The following is a 22298-nucleotide window of genomic DNA, read 5'->3' on the forward strand; positions in this document are numbered from 1 at the left end:
TGGAACACATGTGTCCTGTGATCCGCTGGTGTGGCGCTCGGCTCCAAATCTCAGGGTGGAGGTTAAAGGGAAAGTTGACCCAAAAATTTAAATTAGACTATGATTTACACTCACCCTCAAATCATCTTAGGTGTATATGACATTCTTCTTTCAGACAAATATAATAGGAGTTATATTAAAAAATGTCCTGGCTCTTCCAAGCTTTATAATGGCAGAGAATGGCAGTTTATGTTTTGAAGTCCTTAAAAGTGCATCTATCCATGATAAAAGTGCATCTATCCATGATAAAAAGTGCATCTATCCATGATAAAAGTGCATCTATCCATGATAAAAGTGCATCTATCCATCATAAAAGTGCATCTATCCATCATAAAAGTGCATCTGTCCATCATAAAAGTGCATCTATCCGTGATAAAAGTGCATCTATCCATGATAAAAGTGCATCTATCCATCATAAAAGTGCATCTGTCCATCATAAAAGTGCATCTATCCGTGATAAAAGTGCATCTATCTGTGATAAAAGTGCATCTGTCCATCATAAGAGTGCATCTGTCCATCATAAAAGTGCATCACACACATGACCAGCGTCGGCCAATAGTGAGCCTCCATTCTGACGTACAACCCAGAAGCGCTGCGCTGTTACACTACGTGAACTCACTCAGAGAAACAGAAGAAAATGAAGAGGTGAATAAAGTCGTTATTTTTTTTATTATTACAAAAAGTATTCTGGTCGCTTGATAAACCACTGTAGTCACTCGGACTATTTTAACGATGTCTTTACTAACTTTCTGGGCCGGCGAGTTTCAATAACATGGAAGCCTATGGAGCAGTGAGACAGCTCTCAGATGTCATCAAAAATATCTTAATTTGTGTTGTGAAGATGAAGGAAAGTCTTACGGGGAACATCATGAGGGAGAGTAATTACTGACAGTATTCTCATTTTTGTGCGAACCGCTCCTTTAACAGGGTCTGGTCTGAGCTGAATGATCTCTTCTCTCGTTCACAGCGCCGCAGCTTTGAGTGTTGACCCGCTAAAGATCTGCACTATTACTCATCTGACCACCCTGGAGCCTCTGTTATAAGCCAGACCTTCTATAGTGTCTTATTTTGCACAACAAGCATTTGCTGTAGAACTACAGCTCCAACATTCGACTGGTATAGTCATTTGATTTGGTAATTTGAGAGTAAAAAACACTCGTTTATCAGCTTTAATAGACATCATGCGTCAAAGGAACATAAAGCAGAACTATAGTTTTCATCTTTATGAATTTATTTATTTATTTATAATTTATTTTACTTTTGCATTTTGATTTATTTATTAATGATTTATTTATACATTTCACATCTTTATTGATTGAAATCTTTATGAATTTATTTATGCATTTTATTTATTTATTAATGATTTATAAATTTCACATCTTTATTGATTGAAATCTCGTTTATTTATTTATAATTACATTTCATAAGCTATAAATACTATTTATTATTATAATATAGCATTTTATTAATTAAAAAATGACAAACTTTTAGTATACTGCTGCACTTATAAAAAAAAAAGCATTTTTTATTTAAGATAATATAAATTTCACATCTTTATTGATTGAAATCTTTATTTATTTATCATTTATTTTATTTATGCATTTTATTGAGTTATTTAATGCTTTATTTATATATTTCTCATCTTTATTAATATTATAATAAAATGTTTATAAACTATAAATATAATATTGAATATAATATAACGTTTTATATACATTTAAAAAAAGACATATTTTTTAGCATTCTGTAGCTGCACTTCTAAAAATATTTAAGTAAATAAAGTCAAATGTAATTTTAATAGTAATCCCTTACTTTACTTTTTCTAATGAAAAGTAAATAAATTTGCATACATAAATTACTTAAAGCAGAACTATAGTTTTCATTAACTGACCTCACACACACCTTTACAACTTACTGAGTTTACTAGTAAAGGTCAGGCTGTTAGTAAAGGTCAGGCTGTTAGTAAAGGTCACCTGCATAAATTAAATGTATCCTTCCTGACTGATCAACATCGTCAAATCCTGATGGATAAAAGCAAGTTCTCATTACTGTAATGCATCCAGTTTTACTGTCGTCATTTCCATTTATTCTAAATTATTGTAATGCAATGCAACAATTTTATTAAAGTTTTCGGTCACACTTTACTATGGGAAACACATTCACTACCAACTACGACTCAATAAACTCCTAATTACTGTTTATTAATAGTTATTAGTAAGGTAGTTGTTAAGTTTGGGTATTGGCTGGATTAAGGGATGTAGAATATTTTCATGCAGAATAAGACATTAATATTTGCCTTTGTAAGTACTAATAAACAGCCAATATGCTAGTAATATGCGAGCTAATAAGCAACTATAATTGGTCTCAAACTAAAGTGTTATAAATTAATATGATTTTTTTATTCAAATAAGAAGTGCATTAAACATCACATACACCACCGTTCAACTGTTTGGGGTTTGCAAGATTTCTAATGTTTTTGAAATAAGTCTCTTATGCTCACCCAAAGTTGCATTTATTTAATAAAAAAATACAGTAAAAATTGTGAAATATTTTTGCAATGTAAAACAGCGGTTTTCTATTTTAATATGTTTTAATATGTATTTTATTCCTGCAATCAAAGCTGAATTTTCAGCATCATTACTCCAGTCTTCAGTGTCACATGATCCTTCAGAAATCACTCTAATATGATGATTTGATGCTCAAGAAACATTTTATGATTATTATCAATGTATTATCAGCATTTTTTTGATCAATTTAATGCATCCTTGCTGAATAAAAGTCCAGCAAGTCTTACTGACCCCAAACTTTTGAACAATCGTGCATAAATATGAAAATATACATAATTAAAATTTTAAATGTTCCATAAGCGTAATTTTCTCAATGCAAAATATAATGAAGATCTGCACAGAAGAAATGCATGATAACTTCGCTGAAAGTTTCATTAGACGATATTCTCATCTTGTGGTATGATGAATAGCAGTGACCTCTGTGTGACCTCTCCACTGCATTGTTCTTTTACCCATAATGCCTGAAAATCCTCGTGAGGAGCGCTGCGCTCGAGGCCGAATGCCACAGATTCCCATCATGCCACGCTGGAGTAAGAGCAGGTTTCTGGCTCCACACTGAAGGCTCTGGAGATCTGCCACCTGTTCCAGAGACGGCTCACTCACATTCACAATTCTCCATCATGTTATTGCTATAATATTTGTGTTTCTGGTGCAGGATAAACACTGCAGGAGCTGTAACGGCGGGATGCATCAGTTTTAATACGTGTGTATGAATTTGTGGCAGCGGTGTGTGTACGAGTAGTCATAAAATGTATATTTGTTTTAAGAGGTGATGGTGAAATGTGGGCGATTTGTGTCTTCTCCGTGGCAGAAACCCAGAGGCCGTTACAGAAGGACTTTATTTGTAAATGTTTTTAAGATGTTGGGTTTGCTGAGCTGTATTTTTAGAAGCGCACTCGTTTGTTTCGGCTGTTGTCCTGGAGGAGGATTAGGAAAAATCCCATATGCTCGGGATCTTTGCTAAATTGCTGGTCTCTTATCTGAGTTAGTGAACCTCGGGGGGGTTTGGCCAGACCTCTCTGATATGCAGCAGTTTTAGGCTTGTAAAACACATCTCTTCTGTGATTGGATAAGACCTCGCTGCTCACCAGTGACATCATCATTTTCACTCATTTGTTCCAATTTAAAATTTTTTTTTTTTTTTCTGACAGTTATTGTCTTGCAATGTATTGTTGAGGATAGTGAATTTATTCAAATTGGCGTTAAATTTAGAGATTAAACTTTATGGGGCTAAAAAAAAAAGGCTAAAAACCTCTTTAAAGCACCACTGCTAAAAATATTAAAGTAAAATTTATTTATTTATACATTTATATTATGTTTATTTATTAATTAATTTTATATCTTTATTGATTGAAATCTTTATGAATTGATTGATTTATAATTTATTTTACTTATGCATTTTATTAATTAATTAATTATACATTTCAAATCTTTATTGATTGAAATCTTTATGAAATTATTTATTTATAATTTATTTTATTTATGCATTTTATTGATTTATTTTAAATCAATAAAATTAGACAAACTTTTAGTATACTGCTGCACTTATAAAAATAAAGCAATTTTTTTATTTAAGATAATATAAATTTCACATCTTTATTGATTGAATTTTATTTATGCATTTTTATTTTATTGATTTATTTAATGCTTTATTTATATATTTCTCATCTTTATTTATATTATTTATAATAAAATGTTTATAAACTATAAATATAATATAAAATTTTATATACATTTAAAAAAAATTGAGTTATGAAAATTTTTTTTTGCATTCTGTAGCTGCACTTCTAAAAATATTTAAGTAAAAAAAAAAGTTTAAATGAAGTAAAATTGAATTTTAATAGTAATCCCTTACTTTTCTTTTTCTAACGAAAAGTAATTAAATTACAGTAATTAATTACTCAGTAATGCATTACACCCAACACTGTTTCTCACCCATTTTGTGATATGAAATGTCGTAATATGTGTCCTCCCGCGTGCTGAACTCCACCTGGTAACGGTTGTCGTGGTTTAAAGGTTGTTGGTTTGGCGTCCGTGTGGCCCGTGAACAAGTCGGGACATCGTGTGGGATATGCATCAGGTTCATGAACAGTGCATTCCTCTTCTCAGAGCAAGTCTTCCATGTCTCCGTCACAAACGTGCTCCTGAATGAGCCCCTGTTGTCCACCGGAGCAGACCGTGTTCAACCATTAAGAGCATTCAGACACACTGATCAGCGTGAGGGCGATTAATAACAGCTCGTTAAGAGTCTCGGCTCAGATGAAGAGCGTCCCGTCGACACACGGCTTCGTTTGTTGCTTTCACCTTCGAAACGCTCTCGGCCCCTGAAATAAAACAAGACTAGCTCTTCATGATCAGTGATGTGTGCACACACACACACACACACACACACACACACACACACACACACACACACACACACACACACACACACTCACACACTTACTCTCTCATACACTCTAACTCACACACACGCGCACACACACACGCACACACATAACCAGACACACACACACACACGCGCACACACATAACCAGACACACACACACACACACACTCGCACAACCACACACACGCACACATAACCAGACACACACTCACTCTCTCACACACACACACACACACACACACACACTCTAATACACACACACACACACACACTCACACACACTCTCTCACACACGCGCGCACACACACACAAACAAACACACCCCCACATACACACATACTCTAACTCACACATAAATACACACATTACTCTAACTCACACACGCACGCCCACACACAAACACGCTCCCTCTCTCTCTCACACACACACACACACACACACACACACACACACACACACACACCCCCACCCACATACACACTCTCACTCTCTCTCACTCACACACACACACACTCACTCTCACACACACACACACACACACACGCACACAAAGGCTCTTGGGGCCTCACGACTTTCTTTTAAACCTGCCCTTTCTCCCATGTATCTGGGAGTTTTCCGCTTCTAATGTCTCCGAACACAATCCCGCAGGAGGAGCCGATCTGATTGTGCGGGTGGCGTGAGGTGAAGAGGCCCCGTAACGAGCGCTAGGGGCCCTTCCACGTGTTTCTGCTTTCTGTCGGAGCTGGCTTTAAACGGTTAGTCTGTGTCAGGGATTCCCAAACGCTTTAGTCAGCCGAACCCCTGACATGTGAAAGTCCTGAAGCTCCCGCTGAGGTCTAAGTCACACACATTCACATGTTCACGGTTCTCTGATAGGAAGTGTTTTATTTTATTTCCTCTTTTTAGTTGTGATACGCTGCGTCTGAATATGCCTACGTCCATACTATAAAACATGCAAAAAACAATAGTGTCTCAGAGTCCGTTATATTCACACTGGTGTTTTAGGAAACCCAATCAAATGGAATAATGTGGTAATAATGATTATTATTATTATTATGATGATGTTTTAATTTTAATTACAAAAAAATATATATTTTTTACTGTTTTAAATCACAACTGTTCTATAAAATAAAAATGAATATTTGAGGATAATTGTAATAATTTTACAGTACTATTTAGACTAATATTTAGTCTTTCGAATGTTCAAACTCTTGAGCTTTAACCATTTAAAAACGTTTATTTTGGCCAAATACTGGTGATATGCGGTACGTTTATGCCGGTAAAAATGTTGTCAATTATGTGAATATGTAAATACATGCACATTAAACTCGTTCTTGAGACGCTGAAAGCACAGATCATGAGAATGCAGTGCCGCGCTTCGCTCTGAAACACACACATGACTATATACTTAAATCACAGCATTTGATTTGATGATCTCGCTAAGCTATATCATGATTATCCTGCGTCTAGTGATGGGAAGTTCGGATCATTTTACTGACTCTCTTGTTCGATTTCGTTCATCAAAAATGAACGAATCTTTTTTTGAGTCAATTCATTCATTTAAGGGGCTTTATATGTTATACTTTTAACAGCCAGATTCCCCGAACACATCCACCTACGCAATCTTGATCATATTCTGAATTAAGAAATCATTATAATGCAGTCAAAAATAATTTACAGGGAACATAAATAATTACTTTACCTTCCGAGTCTTTCGTTCATCTGTCACGTGACAGACGTTCATGAATCACCCATCACTACTTGCTGCCCCATTTATTGATTATAAATGTACATTTTAGCTTCTTAAACCCTCTGCTGATCTCTCTCATACCCTGGTCTATGTAAACGTGCGCTCAGAGCCTAAAATTAACACTACGAGTGCCAAATGCAAAAAAAGCATTTGAAAGGTTGTCAATCTAACAATGCAATGTTGTGAGAACATGAGCGTAAACAAACGTGAGCTCGGGACTGTTGACGGGACAGCGCTGCATCGTCACGAAGGTTTAACACTTGCTTATTTAAATATTCAAGCACAGGAAGACGCGAAAGGGAGCTTAACACCGTGTGCTAACTACACGCGGCGCGCGGTAAAGGTTATTCTCCATGTTAATCAGAGTGTGTGTCCTAACCAGCCACGACACGCGACGATTCTGTTTTAGAAACGGTTTCTATTTTTCTGCGACGTCGCGCTGGAACAACAAACACAAAGTGTGGCGATGATAATCTCAGGTGCTGTTTATGTGCTTTATTTAATGTTAAAAGCGTGTCATGTGACTCTGAATATCATTTAGTGCTCCAGCTTTGAGGCTGTAAAAGCAACAGTGAATAATTCACCTCAGATCTTGAATTAAACAAATGGAAACAAGAACGTTCAAAACTGTGAACAAACAAGTGTATTCTTTGACAAAGATTGTTTTAGTAACTCCGTAGCCTATGTGTTTTTAATAATGTTTAAGTTGTGTAATATTTGTGAATTTGATTATGTAGCACTTATCCATGTTCTTGCGAGTGCCGTCAAGATTACTCTCTGGTGCCGCGAGACTCCGCCCACACGCTGTTCTGATTGACTGACTCCGCCCACACACTGTTCTGATTGGCTGACCCCGCCCACACGCTGTTCTGATTGTCTGACTCCGCCCACACGCTGTTCTGATTGTCTGACTCCGCCCACACGCTGTTCTGATTGGCTGTGGGTTTTGATTGATTTTGACGCATCTCGCAGTCGCGTCTAGTGTGGACAGACAAATTATTTGTCGCTAGAATCTTATATCGCGTCTGGTTAGGAGACGGTGTAGTTCATTTAAACATCTGAAGCAAGCGCACAGTGTCTCAGAAAGGCGAAATTGAGCTCTTTTACATCATCTTGCTCTTGAACGCACACTTTCTCACAAAATTATTGCAAGTAATGCCCGTCTCGGTGAGTATCCTAGTAAACACAGTCAGTTATGTCTTAGGTGAACGTAAACAGTTGAGAAATAAAAGGCGTGTGTAACAGTATCAGTATATTAGACCTGTGCATTCGCTCTTAAAGTGACAGCAGCCTAATAAACCTGATGCTGTCCGTGTAATGTTAATAAAACAACAAAAGACAAAGACAAAATCACTCACTGCTTTTAACTGAATAACTTTTGTAACTTTAATGTTATGTTTAATTAATGCACTGAAGACAACGTAGACTTATTTACATTTATAGCCTATTAGTTAGGTTAGTTGTTTTAGCTGTGGTATCGAAACTGGAAAAGAGAATTGTGAATCTTCACTATATTGGCGTCTTTAGTGTGTTTTGGTGTGTATATCTTTAAATTTGAATCCGAACAATTAATTGACTATAAGATGTGTGTTTAGGGATGTGTGGACGCTAATCACACAACTGACAGATATTCAGTAAATAAGTAGACAAACACTTTTATTGCACATCAAAGAGTATTCACAGACCATTTAAAGTGTATTTATTTGTTTGTTTGTTCATATTTGTATTATTTATTTATACAGGTTCTTATTATTATTTTAAATGTTATTCTTCATTTACATTTTATATAAAATTAAAGAAATAGCTTATTTTTTAACTTTTCTTTAAAAAAACTTTTTTTTATTATTATTATTATTTTTTCATTCATTCATTTTTTATGGATGCAAATCATGAAATGGAAACAAAAAAATACTATGAATCCATATTTGAACGGCGTAGTCCACTATACACTTTAGGAGAAACGTGTGTCACTTTTGTCTATGATGTCTGTTCATGAATATATGATGTGTTTTTTCAGGGAAGCTGCTTCATAAATCACAGCCATTGCTAATTGCAGACGTCAGTGTTAATGCTTCAAACTCGACGCACGTCATCGGAAAATATTTCCCGGGTTGTTTACCTCTCATGTTCGGATGCGTTCGTTCTGGGATGTCTTTGCAGCGATAGCCATGAGTTACCATGACGACCTGGTTTCTTTATGCCACGTGAGCGCTAATGTCATGGTCTGGAATATGATTTCTGTGTAAACATGACAGAGGAAGCAGGTGCTGCGTCTGCCATCCAACAATTATATATTAACTTCAGCTTTAATATTAAAAACAGTGTTGATGGGTACACTGGTGTCCAGAAGAAATGAATACCTTTATTCAGCGAGGATGCTTTACACTGATCAAAAGTGACAGTAAAGACATTTAAAATGTTCTATTTCAAATAAGCGCTGTTCTCTGATGATGTGGGCGGGGCAACCTGTCACTCACATGAGATCCACCAATAGCAAACCACAACCATCCAGTCGTCCAATCAATTCCCCTCGGACTAACTCAAGCCCCGCCCTGCATTTGTTCTTGTTTGAGAAGCAGTTTCACTCGTACAGCAGTCAAAGAGCTGAATCTGACATCACCCCCATTCAGTGATGTATTTCAGTCAGTGTCGCACACCTGCGATGAGGAATATTCCCATTACTATCCGTGAGGATCTAATGGAAGCTTGTTTCCGCCACAGAATAAAACATTTAAAAAGATAATTACGACTTTTTATCTCACGATTGAGTGTTTATATCTCGCAATTCTGAATTGCGAGACATAAACCCATAATTGCGTGTTATAAAGTCAGAATTGCGAGACATAAAGTTGCAATCGCGAGATAAACCGTCTTGCAATGGAGGCTTTATATCTTTCAATTCTGACATCTTTTCTCAGAATTGTCAGAAAGTCGCAATTGCAAGTTATAAAGTCCAATTCTAAAGAAAATAATTAAATTTTTCTCACAATTCTGACTTAAAGTCATAAAGCCTGAACTGAACTATAACAAGAACTGTTATAAAGTCAGAATTGTGAGACATAAACTCAGAATTGCGTGTTATAAAGTCAGAATTTCGAGATATAAAGTTGCAATTGCGAGATAAACTCGCAATTCTGGCTTTTTTTCTCGCACTTGCGACTTTATATCTTTCAATTCTGACGTGTTTTCTCAGAATTGTGAGAAAGTTGTAATTGCAAGTTATAAAGACCAATTCTAAGGAAAATAATTACATTTTTCTGACAATTGCGACTTTTTATCTCACAATTCTGACTTAAAGTCATAAAGCCTGAACTGAACTATAACAAGAACTGTTATAAAGTCAGAATTGTGAGACATAAACTCAGAATTACGAGTTTATTTCTCGCAATTCTGACTTTTTAACATGCAATTGCAAGTATATCACGCAATTCTGACTTTATAACATGCAATTCTGAGTTTATTTCTCGCAATTCTTACTTTTAACATGTAATTGCAAGTATATCACACAATTCTGAGAAAATCTTTAATTGAACAAAACTATCAAGATCCGTTTATTTGCTGAAACTTCTTGAACGGCTGCACTAAGCATCCATAGTTCCTCTGATCCGCATCTGGCCAGCTGTGAACCCTGTGCTTCTCCATGTGCAGACGAGCTGGTTTATGTTCTGTGATGTTAATCTGCTGTTTGTCATGTGATGAGTTTCCCATCCTCAGACAGACAGACAGGCGGTTTCGTCTGACGTTTGTTTGGCCTGGAACCGGCGTCTTGTCTAAACACAGTGAGTGTGTCTCTGCTGGAATCCACTATCGAGGTTATCTGTGTGTTTATGCGCGGCTCGGGTGACCTTTGACCCCTGAGGTCACAGCTGGTCAGAGTAGGACATGACCGGCCTGTTGGTTCGCTCTCTCTCTAAACACGTTTGACCTCTCCTGGTCGTTTCTCACCTCGACGGGACGACTGTAGATATGAGGAATAAAGTGAGATGGACGTTTCTGATGACAGACGCTCTTCTCCGTCACTTCAGTGAGGAAACCAGGTCTTCTTCATCTTTCAGGCCTCAACAAACAGCCTGTACTTTTTTATACTAAAGTAAATATACTTTGAGTATATTTTTATGAATATATTTATTATATGCACTTATATTATTATTATATTATATCATTTATTATTATATATGATTGTAATTTATATTATTATACGTATTTATTAATCGCCTTAGTATTTCTGAATGTATTAATTCTATATTTTATGATTTATTTTATTTATACATTTATATAATTATTATATGATGATAATTTATATTATATATTTTCTGTATATTTTTTTAATTTTTAAAAATAATTTATTCATTATATATTTAAATAATTATTATATAATAATATTATTACATATTTTTAGCTTTAATTTTCATATAACATTTTTCACATACATTTTAATACTTATTTCTCGTGTTATTGTATAATTAAAATAAATTGTTAATATTTGTAAGTCACTTTTGATAAAGAAATTCAATTTTTTTTCTAATTTTACATATATATATTTTATTTATAATAGGTAATTTAGTTATGTATATGTATGTATGTGTGTGTGTATGTGTGTGTGTATGTATGTATATATGTATGTATATACACACAGTTTAATTTAAAATTAAAAATTTCTTTATTTCTATAATTATTATACTATATATTTATATAGTGTAAATATACCGAATGCATATATATATATATATTACAAGTGTGTTTTATTCTGAGACTCTGACTGATATGAAAAGCGACCGACTGCAGTAAGTTGTGTATTGATGTGTCGTTCAGGAGTGTTGATCTGCATTAGTCCAGCGGTTCTGCATGTAATCGCTCTGAAGACACTGAACAACTGCATTATCATGTTGTCGGCCTTCGCCTGACCTCTGACCTCTGACCTCCCGTCTACACCTTCACCTTCACCGTGACCGCTGTGTGTTATCTGGGAATCGCATTACTCGTTCATCTGGCTCATCTGTGTTTGTCCCGCTCAACAGCTGTAATGTGTTCAGCAGATGTCGGGAAGAAAATTGGGATTTCATGGATCCTTCAAATATGCCTGTCACGCTGATGTACTGTCCTCTCTCGTTCCTCTGCGTCCACGGCTGAAGAAAGCTCTCGTGTGTCCGTACGGATTCAGTCTCAAATCACTCAAATATTAATACTGCAGATATTTCTGCCACTGGAATCTGATTGGACGAGGTGCTTTTGAACTCTGTATTAATCCATTAATGAATCATTTGTAGATTTGTTTTAGTTTGAATCTGTCAGTGGCCCATATAAGGATGATTCCATTCATTCATATTCATAATTCACATTCGTTTTCATAATTAATTCACATTCATATAATTAAATAAATAGAGAAATAAATAACATTTAAAGCTTTTAAAAATCATAATCTGATAGATAAATAGATACTCGTTATCTGATGGATAAATAAAAAAAAATATTATCTGATAGATAAATGTCATATAAATAAAATCATCTGATAGATAAATATCATATCATAGATAAAATCATCTGATAGATAAATAAATCATTATCTGATAGATTAATAAATAAATTATCTTATCAAAAAATATATATTCATTATCTGATCAATAAATAATAATTGTCTGATATCTTGTCTAATCAATAATGATTATTTGATAAATATTTATTTCAGATAATTGTATTTATTTATGATTCTCTCACTCTCACTCTCTCTCTCTCTCTCTCTCTCTCTCTCTCACTCGGTCTCTCTCTCTCTCACTCTGTCTGTCTCTCTCTCTCTCTCTCTCTCTCTCTGTCTCTCTCTCTCTCTGTCTCTCTCTCTCTCTCTCTCTCTCTCTCTGCTTTCCCGATGAACGAGTGATTCCTCTCTCGTTTCTCGTCTCTCAGCCGCTCTTAAACTTAATTTTCTACACTTTTCTTCACTTTAAATGACTATTTGCATGATTTACTGCAGGAATGTTTCTACAGCAGACCAGACACCTTTACTGTGAAAATGATGGCTAGCGTCCTGAATTATCTGTTAATGTTTTCAGAATAAGGAAAATGATGGCCATTTTTCTTCTTTATGAAGTGCTAGTGAAGTGTGTTAGTTTGGAAAGGTGGACTCGTTGACGTCTTTACTAGTGTGTCACAGCTGTGTATGTGAGGATCAGCACTTGATTTAGTTTTTTTTAATACTTAATAAAAAAAAATTATCTAGTATATTATTTTATTTAATGCAAATTGAATGGGTTTATCTGTTTTTAAATGTAATTGGAAATGTAAAACCTATTTTTTATTTTTGTGTTATATAAACTTTTTTTAAGGGCATTTTTGTTTACTTTATGATGATGTACAGTGTAAAATCTAAAATAACCTATTTTGTTTTGTTTCATTTTACAAACATCAAAACAAAAAATCACGAAATTACTTTAGCTTTGTTTGCAATTCATTGCATTCTTTTTGTTATTGTTATGTTATTGTTAACGAGAATTAATGAGCCAACATGCAAAAAAAGTAATAAATTGTATTTTATTTTTTATTATTTTTTTTATTTATTTAATGAAATCATTTTTTTACATTTAATTGTCATTTTTATTTAATTTTATCTAATTCTAAAAGATAGAAATTTAAATTTATTTTATTATTAGATTTTTGTATATTTTTTTATTTGTTTTAATTTTTTTAATTTTTTTAATTATTTGATTTGATTTGTTTTGATTTGTTTATGTTATTTTTTGTTATTTGATTTATTTTATATTTGATCTGATCTGATTTGTCTTGTTGTCAGGACTGTGCGGACGTGGGATCTGAGCTCCGAGAAGAAGCACAAGTCAGTGTTCAAGCCTCGATCTCTGCAGGGCAAGAAAGTGACGCCCACGTGCTGCACTTACAGCCGAGACGGAAAACTCATCGCCGCCGGCTGCCAGGACGGCACCATACAGATCTGGGACAGGAACTTGAGCGTAAGTGTGTCGTTTCCCAACATCTGTGGCTTAAAGAGATCCTATTGTATATGACATTCTTCTTTCAGACGAATACAATCGGAGTTATATAAAAAAATGTCCTGGCTCTTCCAAGGTTTATAATGGCAGTGAATGGCAGTTTATATTTTGAAGTCCATAAAAAAGCATCCATCCATCATAAAAGTGCATCTATCCATCATAAAAGTGCATCTATCCATCATAAAAGTGCATCTATCCATGATAAAAGTGCATCTATCCATCATAAAAGTGCATCTATTCATCATAAAAGTGCATCTATCCATCATAAAAGTGCATCTCTCCATCATAAAAGTGCATCTATCCATCATAAAAGTGCATCTCTCCATCATAAAAGTGCATCTCTCCATCATAAAAGTGCATCTCTCCATCATAAAAGTGCATCTATCCATCATAAACGTGTATCTATCCATGATAAAAGTGCTCCACAGGCTCCGAGGGGTTAATAAAGGCCTTCTGAAGTGAATCAATGTGTTTGTGTAAGAAAAATATCCGTCCGTCTGCCGGAATCTAGTTATTTTACTTGATAAAATTTTAAATATGGATATTTTTCTTACAATTTTTCTTATATTCAAAACATAAACAGCCATTCACTGCCATTATAAAGCTTGGAAGAGCCAGGACATTTTTTTTTATATAACTCTGATTGTATTCGTCTGAAAGAAGAATGTCATATACACTAGGATGACTTAAGGGTGAGTGTAAATCATGGGGTAAATTTCATCTTTGTGGGAACTATGGCTTTAATCCTTATCTTTACGCTGCATCATTAGTCTGAGTGAGACATGGGCCGCCCGGATCTAAGATGGGCAATAAAGATCTGCTGTTCAGTGTCAGGCCAGACCTAGCGTGCAGATCCCTGTACGCCTGACCATCCCGGATGCTGGGGGTCAGAGGTCATCAGAGACACTGACCAGGTCTTCAGTGTGTGTGTGTGTGTGTGGAGTATTACAGCGTTTACTGCGGTTCTGGGCTGTGAATGAGCAGCGTGGGTGTCCACGGTCTCGGCTCTCGTCTGACGGGATGAATGGGGCAGGAGGGGGTGATTGAATCCGGACGCTGGTCTCATGACTGATTTGCTGGTGTTTGTTTGGTCAGGGCATCAGGCGTGTGTGTGTGTGTGTGTGTGTGTGTGTGTGTGTGTGTGGTCCTCCTGAGAGCGCTGGGACGGGTGCGAGTAAAGACACTTCGTTCGTTCTGGGAAACTATTGTAAGCTGTTACGTGTCACATCATTTAACCCTGTAAAACCTGAGTAGTAATCAGAATATTATATATTTTTTTTTTATTTCATTTCGACCGACCGTATAATCATTTGTATTAAACTGGCTTATCAATTTTTATAATAAAAAAACCCTATTATTATTATTTTCTAGTTTCTATTATATCTTTCTATTATTATATATTATTTACTTTAGAATGATAAACCATTTGATGGTTATCTTGTGTCATTTTATTTTATTTATTGTTTTTTGCAGACATAAAGTCATGATCTTTTATGAGCTACATTTTGCAATTCTTTGCACTCTTGTGTTTATTGTTTTAAAAACAATTAATGTGAATGAATGGACCAAATTGCAAAAAATGTACATAAATGGCAAGATCATCTCTATTATTTTCAGAAGAAAACAGCAGGAAAAGAATCGGCAGTGTTTATTACATAAAGAAATATTTTATTTGCTGTGTAAAGCCTGTAAACCTCAAATGAAGTCTTACCCACAGTATAGACATTAACTGGAAGATGATGCATGTTTTGTAGGGAAAGTCTCAGTTTTTCAGTCCAGTTGTAACATTTCTATAGTTGTTGAGAATCGAGAGAGTGAGAGTGAGTGAGAGGCTTATCAATTATAATATAATACTGGGAGTGAGAGAGAGAGTGAGAGAGTGAGAGTGTGAGAGAGAGAGAGAGAGTGAGAGTGAGAGGCTTATCAATTATTATATAATACTGAGAGTGTGAGAGAGAGTGTGAGTGAGTGAGAGAGAGAGTGTGAGAGAGAGAGAGAGAGAGTGAGAGGCTTATCAATTATTATATAATACTGAGAGTGTGAGAGAGAGTGTGAGTGAGTGAGAGAGAGAGTGTGAGAGAGAGAGTGAGAGGCTTATCAATTATTATATAATACTGAGAGTGTGAGAGAGAGAGAGAGTGAGTGAGAGTGTGAGTGAGTGAGAGAGAGGCTTATCAATTATAATATAATAGTGAGTGAGAGTGAGGCTTATCAATTATAATATAAGAGAGTGAGAGTGAGGCTTATCAATTATAATATAATAGTGAGTGAGAGTGAGGCTTATCAATTATAATATGTGAGAGTGAGTGAGAGAGAGTGAGTGAGTGTGAGAGAGGCTTATCAATTATAATATAATAGTGAGTGAGAGAGAGAGAGAGTGAGAGAGAGTGAGTGTGAGATTGAGTGAGTGAGTGTGAGAGAGAGGCTTATCAATTATAATATAATAGTGAGTGAGAGAGAGTGAGTGAGTGTGAGAGAGAGTGAGTGAGTGTGAGAGAGAGGCTTATCAATTATAATAGTGAGTGAGAGAGAGGGGCTTATCAATTATAATATAATAGTGAGAGTGAGTGAGAGGCTTATCAATTATAATATAATAGTGAGTTAGAGAGAGTTAGAGAGAGTGCGTGTGAGAGAGAGTGTGAGTGAGTGAGTGAGAGAGAGGGGCTTATCAATTATAATATAATAGTGAGAGTGAGTGAGAGGCTTATCAATTATAATATAATAGTGAGTGAGAGAGAGTGAGTGTGAGAGAGTGAGTGAGAGAGAGGGGCTTATCAATTATAATATAAGTGAGAGTGAGTGAGAGAGAGTGTGAGTGAGTGAGAGGCTTAATTATAATATAATAGTGAGTGAGAGAGAGAGAGAGAGAGAGGCTTATCAATTATAATATAATAGAGAGAGAGAGGCTTATCAATTATAATATAATAGTGAGTGAGAGTGAGAGAGAGGCTTATCAATTATAATATAATAGAGTGAGAGAGAGAGATTCACAGCTCAGTGTTTTACTGTGTGCTCAGTGCTGAAGACCTTTAAAAACTCTTCCTAAAGCAATTGTAAAAGATTGAGTAGGTGTTGTTAAAGTTTTAGTCCTTTCCCATGACGTGAAGACTTGATGGATGTTGTTGCCACATTCTTCACAAACTTCATTCCCAACAAGCGTGGAGAGTTTACAGCAGAGTCCTCGCCTGGTGAATGAGTCTCAGATCTGCTCTTTCTGTATAATACAGCAATACAGGTACTATTATATTATATTATATTATATTATTATGCACCAATAAACATGAAACAAAAACTTTAATACTAAAATAATTATAAAATATAATTAAATATTTAATATATTAAATAAAATAAATATATTATATTATATCTATTAAAGATAATTAAATATTTTAAATTATATATGTGTGTGTGTATATATATATATATATATATATATATATATATATATATATATATATATATACACAGTGCAAAAATATATATTATAATGTTGGTTTGTATTAATATATAATTTTTATTTTTAAATTGTATATATATATATATATATATATATATATATATATATATATATATACATATAATGTGTGTGTGTGTGTATTAGCACAAAAATTATAATTATTTAGTATTATAAGGTTTACATGTTTATTTTAATATTTTATTTAAAATATTATTTGTATAGTTGTACATTAAATACAAATATTTAATTTGTATATTGGTAATTTGTGTATTGCTTTATTATTTATGTATATGTATATACTATATTATGTATATACAAACACCTCTATAAATAAAATAGTAATATAAATCTAACACAAATAATGCTGATAAACCATCTTGCTGTGCCGGTCACCATGTGTCGTCCAAATCTGGTGCTGAAGCGAGAGCAGTGGAGACTCTTTCTCACCGCAGGTGTGAAGCTGTTATTCAAAACACTTTTTTTTGTTCTCCTTCCTTTAATAACTTTTCTTTCTAAACAAAGCTCTAGAAAAGCAAGATGTTGAATTGGCCTGTCGCAAGCCATCAGCGTCATTAAGTCTGAGGGGACCAGGCTTTAATTGGTAGCAGGAATGTGAAGTTAACTCAGAGTGTGTGTGTGTGTGTTTCAGTGCATTAAAAGCCCATCAGGCTGGACAGGCTTCACTGGGTGTGAATGTGAATATATCAGGACACACACACACACACGTCTGTCTCGTGTGCACTGAGCGACACGCTTTACACACTTTTAAAGGAGATGTTCAGATGTTGGAGATGTTCTGTTAACCTTCACGCTCACTGTACGACGTCAATCATCTGTACATGCCGGCTTCTGACTCACCCAGTTCATGTAGAGCCCATTATATGTGCTTTTCTTCAATACATTCACATTTTCCATTGTTTGTTTGCATTGATATTTTTTTTTGTGGGTCTCACGAAACATGTCAGGTCATATTTCACCATAAAGAAAAAAGAAAAATGATTTTGCAATTGCATAGAGAACATGAAGTCTACACTCTAAAAAATGCTGGGTTGTTTCAGATATGGACAACCGCAAACATTGGGTTAATAATGTCAGACTTCTTTTGCATCGTGACATTCGCAATTAAACACATTTACACCCAAATTGTCGTTACTGTAAAACAAACACATCTCTGTAAAAAATACTTAAATAAGAATATGTATATATTACATATTAAGTATTTTATTGAAATGTCACAGGTCAAAAAAATCATAATGGTCCTAAAAAAGGTTTTATTTTCTGTGCTTTATTTACTTATTTATTTACAAAAAAATAATTATTCAATTTATTTTTTCAAAATGTATTTATTCAAGATTTATTTATTATTTTAATAAAAACGTTATTGATTTTATTGTACAGTATATATTTATTTTATTGTCTTCATTTATATTTATTTATTTATACATAAAATTTATTTATTTATTTATTGCCTTTATGTATAAACATTTATCTATTTATGCAATATACATTTTTTTCTTTGTGCAAAATATATATATTTTTACATTTCTTTGTTTCTTCATATTTTTATGCAAAAAGTATTTATTTAATCATGCATTCATGCAAAATTGATGAATTAATTAGTTTTCTTTTCTTTTTTTAATGTAAATTGCCTTTATGTAATATTAATACAATTTTTCTTTATGCAATTATTTTTTTTCTTTGTGCAAAATGTATTTTTTTGGCACAAAAAATAATAAAATAAATTTAAATGACAAAGTTTTATTCAAAATTGTATCCTGCATGCATGCAAAATTGATGAATTGATACATTTTCTTTATGCAGAATATGTTAAAGTAGTTTGGGTGAAGTGTGCCCTGGACCGGTTCTTGTGAGATTCACCAGTGGAGAAAGTGCAGAAGACACTGTGTTGTGTGTGATATAGCCGGAGAGCTGCACCTGTCTAATGGAGTCCTGGTATTATAGCACACGTGAACTACGACACGCCACTGAACGTCTCACAGATCATGTGAAAGCGATCCTGTCCAGATAGCGGCTCATGTGTGCTGCGTTCTTCAGAGACGGATCCATGTCTAGTGTTTATGGAAAAGCAATGAAATTTGCCTTCTTCATGTCGTCGCTGAAACCCATTAAGAGTTCACCAGATATGATCTAATCACCCAAACGAGACGTATTGAAATGATGTGTCATGAAGTGAACACATGCGTTTGCGTAATGTGTCACATGACCCAGCGTGTGAACAGATGACTCTGCCGAGCGTGGACTCGTACCTTCTGTGATTTATTACTGCTTATTCTGTCAGACTAAATATTTAGCCAGCATTCCCCAGCAGCTTATAATAACAGCCCGTTCCTCGAGGGTCCGTCGCTGAATCGGTGACCACAACACCGGCTTTTGAGGAAGAGTCAATCCGCTCATAAAAATGGGATTTACTGTATAATACGGAATGTCACTGAATTTGGCACAATTTGGATGAATAAATCAAAAGTAGGGCTGCACACTTAACCTAATGGGAATATGGACTGGTGTCTGTGAATATTCAAACACAAAAGGTCAGTTATTGAAATATGCGTCTGAATTGATACTCAAACTCGTGGTGTTTTCAGCGTCTGCCGTCATAAACACATGAACTTCATGATCTCACTTCAGCACAGAAATTCAAAACTCACTACAACCCGCCAAAATAAAAGTTCAGTTTAACTTGAAGAAATTGTGACGTATGTACTTCTCAAAGTAACATTATTAATAATACAATCATTAAACCTTCACTTTGTTTTAACAGTATTGTGCAGCACTTTGTTTGCTAAAAAAATTAAAGTTTTAATTTGATTGCATTTTAAAATGTTTTTATGCCTTCATTTGATTACCACTGTTTTTGATGGTACATTCGTATTAAATCCGAAATCAAGAAAGATTAAAACACAATTTCTTTTAATACATTTAGTTTATTAAAGTTTAAAAAATTAGACATTCTTTTTGCTTATTAAAATTTATTAAACCATTAATATATAAATATAAAAAATAATAAAAAAAAATAAAAAAAAATAATAAAAAAAAAATTTAAAAAAATTGGGAGTAACACCAATTTTATAAGGATCTTAAAATATAATTTTTGTTACACTTTTAATAAATTGTTGTTACATTATGTTTTATTATTTTAAATTAATTAGACATGCTTTTTGACTACTACAATCATGTTTAATCATTAAAACAGAATCCAGAAAAAAGAAGAAAAAAAAAACAGAAATAAAACAGAAAAATAAAAAATAAAACAGAATTTGGGGGTGAAAAAATGAAGCACATTTGAATTATACCTAAAATTAAATTTTTTACTTTTTTTTAATAAATTGGCTTTAAATTAATAAAAAATGTTTTTATTTTTATTTTTTATACTACTAACATTTTATTGGACCTAATCCATGAAAAATCCAAAAAAAAGAAATAAAACGGAATCCAGAAACTTTAAAACAGAAAAACTTACTGAATTCACAGTGCCCTATAAAAGTCCTGCTCAGTGTTTCATAAACCTACAAACAGTCTTTCAAATCGGCACCACAGAACAACTATAGTTGACAGTTGAGTTATTTCTAGAAATTACCCAACGATTTTAAAAATGACCCAATATTTTTGGAAAATAACCCAGTATGTATAACCCAACGGTTGGGTTAAACACATAACCCAGTGTTTTTGACTGTGTAGTTGTGTAAGTATGAGCACTTGTGAATCAGGAGGCCTGGGCTGGTTAAACCAGCACTGCTCTCTGACATCTAGAGCTCATGAACAGAGAATGCAGACAGACAGCGAGACCTTGATCTCATCCGAGGAGATATTGGGAAGGACAGATGTGCTCCTGAGGAGAGATCCTCTGGATGATTGGACATTGATTACGGGGTCGTGACCTCGTGTCTGCTGAGGTCTTATCTTCAGTCACCTGACGTCAGCCTGTGTTTCTGAATAGATCAGCTCCGACTTTGACCGTTCTTTAACATCATACCTTTCATAGCATTTGATATAAATCAACATATTTATGTTTTTATTTATAATTGTAACCTCAATTAAATTATATTAGAATACTGTATATAATTGTACATTTTAAAGAGTATAATGCATTAAAACGCGTGAAATACAGTATGTAAATAATTTATAAATTGCATTATTTCTTTACATGTATAATTGTAAGCTCAATTAAATTATATGATTATATAATTATATAATATACTACATATTATATTATGTATAATTACCTACAACTATATGTAGTACTATGTATATATAATATAATAATTATATATAATAATTTTATATTGTATTACATATTATATTATGCACTGTTATTTTTAATGTAATTATTATTATAGTACTTACCTATTCATGGTTGTACATTTTAAAGAGTATAATGCGTTAAAATATGATAAAATACACGAAATTGGTTATAATAAATAATTTGACAAATTTTAAATTTAAATTGCATTATATCTTTCCAATTATAACCGTAACCGAATTAAATGATGTGATTATATTATATAATTATATAATATTATTTAATATAATTATACAATATTATTATTATTATATTAATTTATTAATTATTATTATTTATATATATATATATATATATATAATTTTACATATGAAATGTTTTCATTTATAATCATTAACTCAATAATTTTTATGTTAAATTATAATTATATATTTTTTGCATATTCTATTACATTTATTAAATTATCGTACTTTATGGTTTTAAAGTGTTATAACACAATACAGCTTTTAAAAGCACATGGAATTGGTTGTAAACTATTCAGCATCTGTTCACAGTTACACCATTAGATTATAATGCATTAAAGCATGATATAAAAACACAGAATTGGGTGTAGATCGTGTGTTTTTAATGCTTTATACTCTTTTAAAAGTGTAACTAACAGCAATGATTCAGTGTGCAGTAAAAATGCATTGATTCATGTGTTTTCCTCAAGAAGTCTCAGACATATTAAGATGTACGTTGTTGTTTTGTGCTCTTTGATGCACTTCCTCTGTTCATCTGTTAATCTTCCTGTAGAACAAACACACCCTGAAACTCAACACACGGAAACATCCAATCAG

The 22298-nt window shown here is 33.6% G+C and overlaps 1 protein-coding gene across 4 annotated transcripts in view; it reads left to right on the forward strand.

Annotated features, from left to right (window-relative positions):
* The window catches only part of wdr70 (WD repeat domain 70), an 82753-nt gene that overhangs the window by 15406 nt on the left and 45049 nt on the right, over window positions 1-22298 (forward strand). For all 4 annotated transcript variants that reach the window (XM_082158648.1, XM_082158647.1, XM_082158650.1 and 1 more), the window contains exon 10: window positions 13531-13705. In XM_082158648.1, coding sequence (XP_082014774.1) covers window positions 13531-13705 — 175 coding nt within the window. The remainder of the gene's footprint in view (window positions 1-13530; window positions 13706-22298) is intronic.

Source organism: Leuciscus leuciscus, assembly GCF_965113295.1.
Source record: "Leuciscus leuciscus genome assembly, chromosome: 24".
Taxonomy (NCBI): Eukaryota; Metazoa; Chordata; class Actinopteri; order Cypriniformes; family Leuciscidae; genus Leuciscus; species Leuciscus leuciscus.